This window comes from Crocuta crocuta, unplaced genomic scaffold, assembly GCF_008692635.1.
Source record: "Crocuta crocuta isolate KB4526 unplaced genomic scaffold, BGI_CrCroc_1.0 scaffold25, whole genome shotgun sequence".
NCBI classification, from domain to species: Eukaryota; Metazoa; Chordata; class Mammalia; order Carnivora; family Hyaenidae; genus Crocuta; species Crocuta crocuta.
The window spans coordinates 14849875-14863881 of NW_027532015.1; the positions used below are offsets into that span (position 1 = coordinate 14849875).

The 14007-nt window shown below is 41.0% G+C and overlaps 1 protein-coding gene across 1 annotated transcript in view; it reads left to right on the forward strand.

Annotated features, from left to right (window-relative positions):
• Positions 1–14007, forward strand: part of MAP7 (microtubule associated protein 7) — a 144361-nt gene that overhangs the window by 113166 nt on the left and 17188 nt on the right. Inside the window, exons 7-10 of the mRNA XM_077776140.1 lie at positions 1581–1694; positions 6446–6573; positions 12390–12505; positions 12842–13122. Of these exons, the coding sequence (XP_077632266.1) occupies positions 1581–1694; positions 6446–6573; positions 12390–12505; positions 12842–13122 (639 nt within the window). The remainder of the gene's footprint in view (positions 1–1580; positions 1695–6445; positions 6574–12389; positions 12506–12841; positions 13123–14007) is intronic.

Below are 14007 nucleotides of genomic sequence, written 5' to 3' on the forward strand. Positions count from 1 at the left end.
CATTCCTCTCTTCCCTTTCTTACCTGAAAATATAGTTCTGTTAAGATTTTCATTTATCCTCATCACTTTTCCCTATTGATATTATTCTGTGAATGTATTCCACATTTAGTTTGCTTTAAATTCTGTGATTGATGCGCACATACACGCTGCCGTAATATAGTATGTAACAGCGCTTATTCTGCTCTGTGTTCTACTTTGTAACTATTACTAGATTATGTGTGTAATTGTATGCATACAACACATATCTATATAATAGATCCTTTTATTTATGCCCATCAGATAAGATTTAACTATGAAGACTCTCCTAATAACAGAAAATCTAATAAACAATTCACTTAATTCTTGAATTCACCATAGCCTTAATGAAAATAGCTCCTCTTTTAACATAAATTCAGGAAATTAAGAATCTTTTTGGAGGTTGGTAGTTCCTTTCAAGTAGGAGCAGATATTTTTTATAACAACATTTAACATCAGGTAACTTCTGTTAACTAAAACTAATTTTCTAGAATTTAAATGCTGTTTCTTTAAAATGCAACATATAAAAGATGATTTACATGTGCTGAGGATCTACATGTGCTGGTTATGGTACAGAACAGAAGTGGCCTTGTGAGGCTTAGCCAGTTTTAAAGATTTTTATAAGTGACTTGGAGTGTGTTCTAGAATAGAGACAATGATCACTTTAGTGATATTTGCAGGATTTTGCAAGCTTCTTTCCTGATAGCTAATGATATAAGCAAAGTAATTAATTTCTAATTAGTGTGTATATCCTAACAATAGTCTTGCCACCGAGCCCTGTACAATTCGGGACTATCTTTCATTGCATTATTCTCAATTTATTTTCTGGAGTCTTCACACACCCACTAGTAATTTCCAGCATTAAGTTTATATTGGATTTTGGCTTGTCTGTTTAATTTTATCTTCCTTCAGCTTTACCCTTATCCTCTGCCAAAATGCTTACGTTGTTGCCAAACAGGGACCTGAAAGAACCTGGCTTGCTGGATGGAAGAGTCAAAAGGAAATCCCACACAGTACTTTGCCTGAGTCCTCTTTCATTTTTTTGTATCTCATTTCCCCCCAGTGCTGAAGTAGCAGTTCATGGACATCTGGCAGAATGTCATGGAGACCCTTTCTGTCTTTAGTGATAGAGAAATACAGTCTTTGATTAGCTGCCAAAGCCTCTGTTGGAGTTGATTGTGCAGGGTACTCAGGAAGCCCTGAGTGGGTTGAGGTGTGTGTGCCATCAGCCCACTGCCCATTCTGATGAGGGCCGACAGGTCCCACAACATGCCAAACCCGTAGTCCACGTGCTATTTCCATTTTGCTACTCGTTCGTTCCTAAAGGAGGGTGGCTAGCAAACCCTGCATCCGTAAAACTAACGTCATGAAGAAAGGCCACATTTTGGAATAGCTCCTCCTTTGGGCAGAGTTCCTATCTCCCCGACTCTCTGCCAGCTGTCCTCCCTGGAGAGCCTCGTCTCTCAAAGGCCTGGAGTGTGGAAGCCATGAGTATGATGTTCTTGTGCACCCTTTTGCCCTTGGAAGAAATCCCTCTAACATCTTGCTTATGTGGTGACGTTTAGCTCGCCGCCTGCAGCTCAGCCCCTGGGAGAGCAGCGTTGTTAACAGACTGCTGACGCCCACACATGCGTTCCTGGCCAGAAGCAAAAGTGCGGCTGCCTTGTCTGGAGATCCAGGTAAAACTGTTCAGGGTGCAACTTTCTTGGTGAGGTCAAGTCCTCCTTCAGAAGCACATCTGAGCGGCCAGTATTCATCTAATCACGTCTCCGTCTTACCCAATGTGTTTGCTTCTCTCTCCTTGGGTGCAGTGGCTTTGGAAATGTCTGCCGGTGTTGGTTTTGTGGCCCTGGTATTGTTTCTTCCGTAGCATCCACCTTAGCATCTTATCTGGACACCAGATGCCAGGCAAACCAAGGGTGTCCCTCCTTGTGATCAGATGGCTTCAGATGCTTCTGCGTGTTTGTAATGTCACCAGAAAAACCTATCCCTTTCCCACCATTCTTTCTGCCCTTGCATCTGAGCACATGACCAGAAGTAGACATCATTTAATACTAACATATTGACTTAGGAATAAAACCAGAGACCAAGTCGATTTAAGCGAGAGTTTCATGGTGTGGCTGTAGGCGAGCTACTTCCCCTCCCTGGACCAGCCTTTCTATGTAATCTAGGAATTAGTACCCTCTCAAATGTCTAAGAGTTGTGGGGAAGGCTAATTATAGCGTTCTCATTTGTTACATACTTTGAAAATATGGAGAATGTGCCAAACACTGGTTATTATAATCAGTTATAACTCCTCTACATTTTTGAAATGCAAAGCATGCCCGAATAAGCCAATTAGTTTAATGAGAAGTTAGTGTAGAGCCGATATCTCACTGGAAAGAGAGATACGTATTTGGCTTTTGGCAACATCTCTTTTGTGGTGAGTCAATTTGGTTTTCCCAAATATCTCTGGGCACCGTCAGTAGATCTCCATAACCCGTCTACCATCCCTTGTCTTTGGCACTGGAAATCACACAGCCTCTTCGTAAAGTTCCCTTTAAAAATACTTTGCCTCAGCAAGTCTCTTCATGATCATTAGCCCTCTTTACAGATTATTCTTGGTGGTTTTATGATTTCTTTTTCATCCATGATGCCCAGTGAGCTAATAGCAACCCTAATTCTCACAGTACCCCCAGGAGGCAGTCAGAAATCAAGTAGACATTCGTACCACCTGCTTGAGGAAACCAAGTGTCCGGACTATGAGTGACATCTACCAGAGCCACTTTGAATTCTAATTGGTGATTGGGTCTTAACCGCGCTTACCCCCTCCATCCTCAGCACCCTGGAGTGAGGCCCTGTGTACAGTTATGCATTCAATTAGCTGGACCGCAGTGTTCTGTGTTTTCTGCGAGAGCTCTCTTGTCAGCTGTCACATTGCATCCGAGGTTTTTCTTACTTCAAGATAGTTTTTCTGCCTGTGAGTGTCATGTTTCTACACAAGTCATGAAAGTTTTTCCGTACGTCCAGCTAATTGAAGAACCTTTAAAAGTGCTTTAATTGCTATTTCATTGCCATTTCATAGGATCTAAATAGTTCAGGGCTCTCGTACTTTGGAATCTCCACACTGTATGTGGTTTCATGCTAACTTACTGCCTCATTGCTGAAAAGTGTCTGTCTTTGCAGTTTCTGTCACCACTAACTTGTGTCAATTCTCTCGCTTCCCCTCCAGTCTTGTCCAGTGCCATTTCCTCATTTTCCACCCACCTCTGCGGGCTCATCTTCCCACCTTCCTTCCCACCTTCCTTCTTCATTGTTACACTCAGTCAGGGCGCTTTTTACCTGCTAACTGGCTGTTCTTTACTTTGCAACTTTCCCATTCTCCTTTTCCACAAATTGATACATTGCTGTAATTTACTTTAGTGTGAAGCAATGCATAGACCTTTAGTTGAGTTGCCGGTCTTATTAACACATTCCTTAGATCATTGTTACCTGTTGATTGAATTGATACAACTTATATTTAATGAACCAAAACTGTTGTCTTTAAATTTTTTTCCCATGTGAAATGATATATGTAAACACCGCTTACATTTCTCTTGTCAGAAACACTTTATCCATCACTTTGATTTTTCCATCTGCTCTCCTCGATTATTCTCTTCTTTCCATTTTACTGTTGTCCCTTGAGTTCATCATATATCCCCTTGCCATTGGTAAGAGGATGGCCTACATCAGAGCCAGGGTTACGTGGCAAATCAAGACAGCCATCCTTTCCCCCAGAGTGTTTGGTGATTGCAGACTTCCAGAACAAGCAATTGGAGCACTTGAAATTTGGAACCAAGTTTCTTACCTCTTATTTGTGGCCACCGCTTTGGGTTAACTTCTCCGTGCCCATTTAATAAAAATACCTGTGATTATTAGAGCTCAGATTTAATGAGTTGATACATCTAAAATGTTTAGAGCCGTACCTACACATAGTAGGCACTCAATAAATGTTATTTATTATGATTCTATTTTGCAATTTTTCAATTCTCTGTGCAGCACTCCAACCACTTGTACTGCATTATCTTTTCTCTGGACCTTTTCATATGGCCCCTTTAGAAAATCTTGAATAAGCAAGATTAATGCACCGTGGCTACCAAAAGTAGAAAGAAGGAAGCACAGATACTGTGGAAGACTTTCTGCTGGACACTCCATAGAAGAATTTTCATGTTTATTAATTTTGGGATACAGAGGGCATTCTGGGAAAATCAAAATAACAACTATATATTATTGCTCTTACTCTTTAGAAAGGCAAGATGCATTTTTTTAAAGATAATTGATTTAAAAGCTTTCAGGGTTTTCAGTAGTTGCTGTTCAGAACATGAATTCTATGAAACATAATATCCTTAAAAAGAATTTGCAGTATTTATCTTAGCCAGGCGATGTTTCTTGAACAATTAAATTTGAGGGATTTTGTACAAACTATGCTAGATAGATTGAAGGAAATTTCTCCCTTTACTCAATATTACCTCAGTGCTAGTATAAAGAATGAACAGAGGCATGAGGAGATGGGCTTACACTCATGATCATTTCAGGAAATGTTCCATAGATACCCCTGAAGTTATTTTTCACTGGAGGAAAATGATATCATAATTCTGTGCTTCCTTTTTCGTGTCAGACCCTTGACCTCAGCTGGGCTATTGTCTAGGGTTTCTTGATCCTTGAGCAAGGTAAATGGCCTCTGGCTGTGCCCCGGGACAATATGTGCCTCTTCTGGTCAGTAATCTCACAGAGGTGCTATGTGCTAGGATGTTATTCTTTAAATGCATTTGATTGGCTCGGAAGAATTTTTCATTCATGAACTCTTCCTTGTCTGGGAAATGCAAATGCTTTGTTGTAGGACTTGAAAAAAGGGTTATGTTCAATAGTTTTCCCTGTGATCACAACAAGCTAAATGAGACAAAGTTCTCCTTTCTTACAATAAAGACATCATCTTTCACCATTAAGGTCTGAAGCAAATCTTTATGTCAGTCCCAGGTAAGATACACATATTCTTTTAAGGAGAACTGAGGGAGAATGCAAAGTGTTTTAGTTTATCCTGAAGAAACAGACTTCTGTTTTCAGAGGATTAGAGAAGAGAATGCAGTTTCTGGTCGATTCCCTGCCTTGACCATTCAGTGTTAACCAGAAGATACTACAACTCATTTAATGACAGAGCACATGAATAAATAAGCAATCTGATCCACTTTCTGTCTATAGGTAAATAACAAGTATTTTTTACCTCTACAATTCCAAAATTTCCAACTTGCGGGTTTTTAATTTATTAATAAATAACTATTATACATAGCTGAAGTAATGGTCTTTTTAAAGGTTTGCTACAATGGCTGTAAGTGGGTAAATTCATTTTATAACATCATCCAAACACATAGTGTTCTCCTCAGGCGTCATGTTTAATTGTCTTATGTTTTTGCTAGAGAACAGGGTTTCTCAGTGAGATCTGAAAATGAGCCTTGGAACCTTAGTACCCACACTTTTGGTACCTGTGTAGTGCTAAATATTAAACCTGTTGTTGCTCAGAACCACTTGATTCATGACAGTGTTCCTGTGAATGTGAATGGTCAGAAACGATGTGATTTTTCAAAACCTTTACCAACCCGAGTAAAACTGTAAAAGCTGTTCATGATTTAACTTTATTTTTGGCATTTCTAACGTATTTATGTTCTGTTCATCATTTTGAATGATTACACCCTGTCTCTGCTTATGTCCTGCCGCTTGTTATAAACCATCAAATGCCCTGGCTTTTGGGAAAACCCAGAAGCCACGCATCCGATTTGCCTTTAAATAGACAAGACGTTTACAAAATTTGTTTCTGGAGATTATTAGTTATCTTTGTAAAAACAAGTCTTAACACCTGGTAAGACTTGGTCACTTAACATTATAAAAGTTCAGTTGTTTTTTTCCACTGGCTGTTGAACTTTACTCCGGAAATAGCTGGAGTGTACCTTGCTTGCCTGCTTGCTTGCTTCCTGTCTCTGCACCTTCTGTTCCATCTTAAAGCTAATTAGGAAAAATCTAATTATAAACAGTCCTTATATAAAAATTATCTGTCTCTAACGTAGCATTCTACCAGAACCATCAGTTCATAGGAAGATCAGGCCATTGCTTTCCATGTTAGATTACATCTCCATCTTTAATCAGTACCTAAAGAACCAAATAGCTTATATGGTCTAGAGTTGTCACTTGGACATGGCTTCTTTTTGGACTCACTGTAAACTGATAGGACTGTGAGGAGAGTTGAATACGATGGTTCTGGACACCTGTAGGTAATAACATCTTCTCCCTACTTTTTTCTCTATCTCTGCTTTGCTCCTTTTCCTGAACCTGCTTCTGGCTTTCCTTCGCCTGCCCTCTGGCATTCTTGTGTGTAAAACAGTCACCTGCGCCCTAGTCACCCCCATTTGTCCTCGTTCAGCGTCTTGCAGCCCCATCAACATCATACCCTACAAAGCCGCACACTCTAGAAATCTGACGGATCGACCCAAATTCTTGGTAACCCCACCGGAGGGCTCCGCGCGGAGGAGGACTGTTCATGGCACAGCGGTGAGTAGCCGTTGGGAGCCGCCGGGCACGTCCGAGCGGACGGGCGCCACCCCGAGGTGCGGTGTGGGTGTCGGAGTGGGAGGTGTCTGCACCTGGGCCGTGCTGTCCCGCGCTTCCTCTCCACTCGGGAGTTTCGTTCCCCCCCAAAAACGTGAATTGGAAGATGGAAACTGTTCCTTGGCTAAGTGCGCGCGAGTGGCCGAAGTAGCGCACGGGCGTCTCCATGCAAACCAGTGCGATGCCAGCACACTTTGACGTTTCTGAACGTTAGAAACCCTTTGACGGGGAGGTGGGTCTGGGCCTCCACCTTTGCATTTTATCAAAGCCCCCGTATCCAGAAGCTGGCTGAACTCTCAGTGTGCCTCCCCAAAAAGCAAAATAAAGAATTCTTGTCTGCCTAGCTCATCTGTTCCCGTCAGGGCTCAGATCTTAAAACGTAGTGACAAGTATTTTGAAGACACTAGTGATTTGCTAAGTAACTAATTCTTGAAAGGCCACTGGGCTGTGTTATAGACTCCTGTTTTGCAAGTGACGAATATAATTCGTACTTGCAGTTACTGGCAAGATGGCTGAGCTAACATTAGTTTTCACCTATAATTAATTTCATGCCATACATGCAGTGAGGTAACTCGTATGCCTCCGTGCGTCTTTCTTCCTCAAACTCTTGTGTTATTTAGTATCCGTCGAAAGGAGCAGACGTTGTTGTGTGGTCTTCAGTGATTGTACCGTAGTCTCGAAGGACTCCCCAGTCAACCAGAAGACTCTTGCGTCTCTCCATGGCAATACCATGACCTGTTGATTGAATGGCAGATCAGTTATTTTTGTTTTGTTTTGTTTTAAATCTTAACTTCCCAGAGCAGTTCAGATGTATAAAGCTGCTGGACATTTAAAAGGAGGTTGCCTAACTGTTTGAGGATCCTTTGAGGGTTGTGAGAGCTTGATGGCTTTGCCTACAGGCCCTTTACTTTCAAGCCCCAGGCTATCAGGAATGAGTGTTTAATTCTCCATTGAGTCAGACCTCCAGCCCTACAAGCCAAAGGTGAGACTACCTTTGATATCTGGGTAGTTTTTCATCATTTGCACATTGGTGCTTCAGAGTGCCTAGTTGTGCATAAAAAGCAATAGTTGGGGTGAACAGCTTGGTCCCCAATGGTTGAATACTTGCTGGAGAGGGAAGAGTACTTCCCAAAGGAAAAATACCTTGTTATGGAAAAAAAACACAACCTAACACGCTGGGAGGGAAGGATGAGAGTTACCCCTGGCTAACAGGTTAAATGAGAGGGATTTGTCATCACCCGATCCAGAAACTCTACTTTCTCACCCATTTTTAGTTTTTTTTAATGCCTTCCTCTTTCTGTATTGACTTACTGGTTGTCTTTTCGTCTCTTTACAACCAAATGTTTAGGCAAATACCTATTTCCGGAAAGTGACTCACAGGTAACTTTTGTCCCAGAGCTGCTCTCTGGGATTCATTTGAGCAAACAGCTGCAGTTGCTCATGGAGTACTTGAAAAGTGGCTCGTGAGAATAACAAACAGAATTTTAAATTTAATTTCCTTTTAAAAAATGTTTAATTACGGTATAAAAAACAACAAAATTTACCATCTTAACTGTTTCTAAGTGTACATTTCAGTAGTGTTACATATATTTTTCAGAAGTTATTAAATCTTGCAAAACTGATTTCCATATAACACCCAGTGCTCATCCTCACAAGTGCCCTCCTCCATGCCCATCACCCCCCTTCCCCTCCTCCCACCCCCATCAGCCCTCAGTTTGTTCTCAGCACTGGGTGTTATATGGAAACCAACTTGACAATAAACTATTGATAGATAGATAGATAGATAGATAGATAGATAGATAGATAGATAAAAATCTTACAAAACTGAAACTATACCTACTAAGTAACAATTCCCCATTTTCTCCTCTCCCAATCCCTGGCAACCCACATTTCACTTTCTGTTTCTTTGAATTTGACTACTTTAGATACCTCATATAAATGCAATCATATAGTATTTATCTTTTTGTGACTGGCTTATTTCACTTTGCATAGTGTCCATCTGTGTTGGAGCATGTGACAGGATTTCTGTCCCTAAAGCTAATACTGCATTGTGTTTATGCACATGCAGACAAACACACGCATATACACCACATTCTGTTAATCCATTCATCTGCTGATGGACATTTGAGTTGCTTCTGCCTCTTGACTACTATGAATAGCACTGCTATATATGTGGGTAACAGATCTCTTTCAAGATCCTGCCTCCAAGCTGTTCTGGATATTTTCCCAGAAGTGGGATTGCTGGATTTTGTGGTAATTCTGTTTCTAATATTTTGAGGAACTGCTATACAGTCTTCCATAGCAATGCCCCATTTAACTTCCGTTCCCACCAATAGTACAGAGGGGTTCCAATTTTTCCACATCTTCACCAGCACTTGTTATTTTCTTTGTTTTTGTTTTCATAGTAGCTATCATAATGGTGTGAGGTGCTATCTCACCATGGTTTTGATTTGCATTTCCCTAATGATCAGTGATACTGAGCATCTTTCTGTATGCTTGTTGACCATTCACATATCTTTTTTGGTGAAATAATCTATTCAAGTCCTTTGCTCATCTTTTATTCTTATTCTTTAATTTGTTTAATCTTTAAATTTTTTGTTGACTTATAGAATGTTTACATACTCCAGATATTACATGTTCTGGATATTAATCTCTTATCAGATATATGATTTGCAAATATTTCTCATTCTGTAGGTTCCCTTCTTACTCTGTTAATTGTATCCTTTGATGCATAGGAGTTTTTACGTTTGATGTCGTCCCATTTATGTCTTTTTGCTGTTGTGGGCTTTTGGTATCATATCCAAGAAACCGTTACCAAAAACAACGTCATGAAGCTTCCTCAGTTTTCTTGCAGGAATTTTATAGTTTTAAGTTTTAGGTTTAGGTCTTTAATCCATTTGGAGTTAGTTTTTGTATATGGTATAAGGTGGGGTCCAACTACATTCTTTGGCATGTGTATATCCAGTTTTCTCAGCACTATTTGTTGAAGAGACAGTCTTTTCCCTACTGAGTAGTCTTGGCATCCTTATCAAGGATCCTCTGATCATATACACAAGGATTTCTTTCTGGGCTCTCTATTCCACTGGTCCATATGTTTATCTTTATGCCAGTACCACACTGTTTTGATTATGTTTTGAAATCAGAAGTACAATACTTCCGACTTTGTTCTTCCTTTTCAAGATTGTTTATCTATTCAGGGTACCTTGAAGTTCCATATGAATTTATTGAGGATTTTCTGTATCTACAAACAACAACATTGGATTTTGATAGGGACCGCATTGACTCTGCAGATCCTTTTGGGCAGTGTTGACATTTTAACAAGAAGTCTGCCTTCTAGTGTGTGAACATAGAATGTCTTCCCATTTGTCTTCTTTAATTTCTTTTAGCAATGCCTTTCAGTTTTCAGCAAACAAGTCCTCTGTCTTCTTGGTTAAGTTTATTCCTAAATATTTAATTCTTTTTGATGCTATTATAAATAGAATTGCTTTTCATAATTTTATTTTCAATTTTATTAAATTTTAATTAATTTAGACCTAAACTCAAATAGCCAAACATGGCCAGTATATTGGACAGCATAGATGTCGGTTACTTCAGTCATCACAGAAAGTTCTGTTGGACTTCAGTCTGCCTTGGAGTATCTGTCCATATTGCCTCTTGAAAGTTATTTGTATTCTGAACCTAACTTTAATTGTAAAATGAAAGTCTTTGTCCTGCTGGCAAACTTGTCCACACCGTTGACACCTTGCTGTGTGCGTCCCACCGCAGTGTAGCCTTGTGGAAATTATTAACAGGGAAGATTACGGTATAGACCATCAGCCATAACTCAGATCAGGATGAGGATAAGGAATTCCTTTACATGTGTGGCCCCCAAATAGGTGATTGGGTGCAAGACCAATGAAAAGACATTTAAAAGAACTAAGAAGGCAAAAGCATCTACCTGCCTGAGAGGATGTTATCTTAAGTATTGGGCATTTTTCTAAACTGCTCCTTCCCTGTTTCCCCTACCCCTTTAAGGGAGGTCAGCTTTAGGAAAGAAAGAATTGATTCAATGTCATTTTTAACAAAAGAAGACTTTTTTTTAATGCGAAAAGACGGATTATACAGGTCTTTGTAGGTTCATTCCCAAAACACCTCTGTTATCTAGACACAGGTGATGAAATTCATCCCTGTATCCTCCACATCACAAATTACTCTTCCTGACTTATTTTCCCATTCAGATCTCTCCTTAATCTGTCTTCAGCCAAATTAAAATGTTTCCAGAAAAAGGAAAAAGCTTCTTCTTGCATAACCCCAACTTCTCTTGGGAAGAGCCCTGGGCCTTCCAATCTGGCTCTGATATTCCCGAGGCATAATCGCCACCCTGTATCCCTTCCAGAGGGTCCCGTGTGCTGGCTGCCACCTCTGTGCCCAAGGACTACAGCTCCTCTGAGGCCTCACTTCACCTAGTACCTTCTGGGACCAGAAATGGGGCAAAGGCTGGCCCTGCAGCCACAAGTGCTATAGAGCTGGCACACATCTTGTAAAACCTTTTCCTGCTCCAGTCTTCATTTGTTTTTTTTTTTTTTAGAAATTCTGAGAAGACATTGAGTCTTATTTGATAATCATGTTTACTCCCCGCCTATAGCCCAGTCAATCAACTAGAATGCTACTAAAGAAGGTGGAAAGGAACAATTAGAAGGGACACTGAAGGGAAACGAAAGTGGGGAAAAAGAGGAAGAGGGGAACTGATGCTTGCACCGGGCAGAAAGAAGAGAAGGGACACTACCAGCTTCTTGGCCCTGCGGCTAGATAAGATAGATGAAGTTCTGGCCCTTCCCTTGGACTCTCGTAGTCGGCTTTCCCACAAGGGTCCTAACAGAGTAGAGGACTGACAGGTGCTCACACAGGTGCGTCCAGTGAGTATCCATTCCCAGGCAGGAACATTGTTGGCAAGCTTTAGATACTTCGAATGAGTCTTTCTTGCTTTGTGCATTTTTTCTTTTTTTTTTTTTTTTGGTCTTTTTGTCTTGGCTGACTCTAGGTTATCAGAACACTGGGTTTCCCTTTGCTTATTTTGACACTCTCTGGCTGAATTTCTAGGATGCAGTTAGAAAAGGGATGATGTTTTGACCCACTCTCCCATTTCAAATTTATCCTTAAAGAAGAAGATTAAAAATAGCTAAAATTCACCTTGAACCTAACTTTTCCTACAAAAGTAAGAGGACGTTAGGTAAAAAAGGACTTATTTATGTAGTATCAGTATAAAGGGAAAAATATATTAATGTCTGATGTAGCAGACAGGTATTATTAAAAAAAAAAGACTAACTACATTTATGTTCATGTTCCAAGGTAGGAAAAAAAGAAGAAAAAAATGCTGAAGAATTCAAATAGTGGGGAGAGAGGAATGGAAATGCTGTTTATTTTGATACCTGTGTGGTTTAAACCAGAGATTTTGCCCCAGCTGATTTTAGGCACAAAGTATATAGGTGCTTTCTAAGAGTGTGTGTGTGTGTGTGTGTGTGTGTGTGTGTGTGTGTTAACAAATATAACTCCAGATCAGACATCCAGAGCTTAATTATGTCAGATTGTGTTCATTTAGTTACGAGATCCAGTTTTGAGCTAACAAGGGCTTTTTGTGGGAGTGGAATGGACATATATGACAAAGGCTGGAAAATTTCCAAGAAGTCACTCAGTGGGTTGCAGCTCCGCTATTGAATACTGTGAATGGGATTGTCCCACTCCTATAGCAGAATCTACTTATTGTGTTTCTCTGAACTTAGGGCTATAAAAGAGACAGGGAGAGAGAAAACCTCCCGTTCCAACCCACATGTGGCATTCGGAGGGCTCTATCTCCATCTCATCCCAAAGCGAGATCACCAGCTCCCTCCCGACTTTGGTAAGCAAAATTCAAGAGGCTGGCTGGGTTGTTCCATGTTGAAGAATTTGTTCCCTCTGGTCTCTGAAAGGAAACTCTTCTCTCCAACACTGTTTGGTACTGACTTAGGGAATAATATTTTTCCTTGGAGGAAAGGAAAAAGAAAACAGGAGTGAGTCTCTGAAGTGAATATTTCTGTGTTTGCCACATAAAAGACAAATACACACAGCTAAATATCTTCATTTCTTTTCCTTATCGGTGTTCTAGGACTATTATGGGGTAGAAGCGTGGGGAAAGGAAGGTTCTGGCAAGCCCACTCTGATGTCTCCCATTCTCTTGCCACTGTGTGTCACCCAGGCTTCCATCCAAGTCCTTTCCTCATCTGCCTGGCACCCCCAGACCAGCCTCCTCCTTGCCTCCCGGATCAGTCAAAGCTGCCCCTGCCCAGGTCCGGCCCCTGTCCCCTGGCAACATCCGCCCTGTCAAGAGAGAGGTCAGAGTGGACCCTGAGAGAAAAGACCCCGAGAAGGAACCCCAGAAAGTTGCCAGTGAGCCATCACTTAAGGGCAGAGCACCTCTAGTGAAGGTGGAAGAAGCCACAGTTGAAGAGGGGACATCTGTCGAACCAGAGGCTCCCGGTAAGATTCAGCTGGCTTGTGATGGAGTGTCGAGTGCTTGCTCTTACTGGCGCCTTGGAAATTTTACTGAGGTTAATTTGGGGAACTTTTCCGAAGTGTGATTTTTTTTTTACATACAAAGAATCATCCAGTCAAAAAAATCCTATTTTTGGAGTCACAGTATATTAATTAATTCAGGTATGTGCTATGATTCCTTTTATTGGCTGAGTCCACTGATTCACCGAATGTGGTGTTCAGACCCCCTGCATCAGGATCATTTATATTCGTTATCTATTGCTGTGTAACAAATTATCCTAAAACCTCACAGCTTATAATAACAGTTCTTATGTCACACAGATTCTGGGGTGAGGAGTTTGGAAGCAGCTTAGCTGGGTCGTTGGTAGGTGGTGCATACACATCGCTGAGCTCCATTTCGTGACATGTGAACGTGGGTCACTTGACATCCTCACAGTCCATCTGCTGGACTTGCTGGCTTTCCCCAGAGAGCGTGATCTGACAGAGAGCATCACGAGGAAGCCACCCCTTTCATGCCTGGTCTCAGAAGTCCTCCACACAGAAGTCACAATTTCCGTCATATTCTCTTCCTTAGAAGCAAGTCAGTAGGTTCAACTTACACTCAAGTGAAGTGTATTAGTCTCCTCTACCTTTTAGAAGGAAGATCTTATGGAAATATTTTTGATCCACCAACTTCTGTAATGTTTCAAAGTACAGAGCCCTGGCCCTACCTCAGACCTGCTGAATCCAAGTATGTGGTAGATCCAGGGGCTCTGAAAGACACTGAGCTCAGCTGTCAGTTCCTGTGCGGGATTGCCAGATGAAATACAGAATGGCCGGTTATCCTGTGCCTACAGGAGTTTAAGGACCACTGGCTTGCCTCTGTGCTTG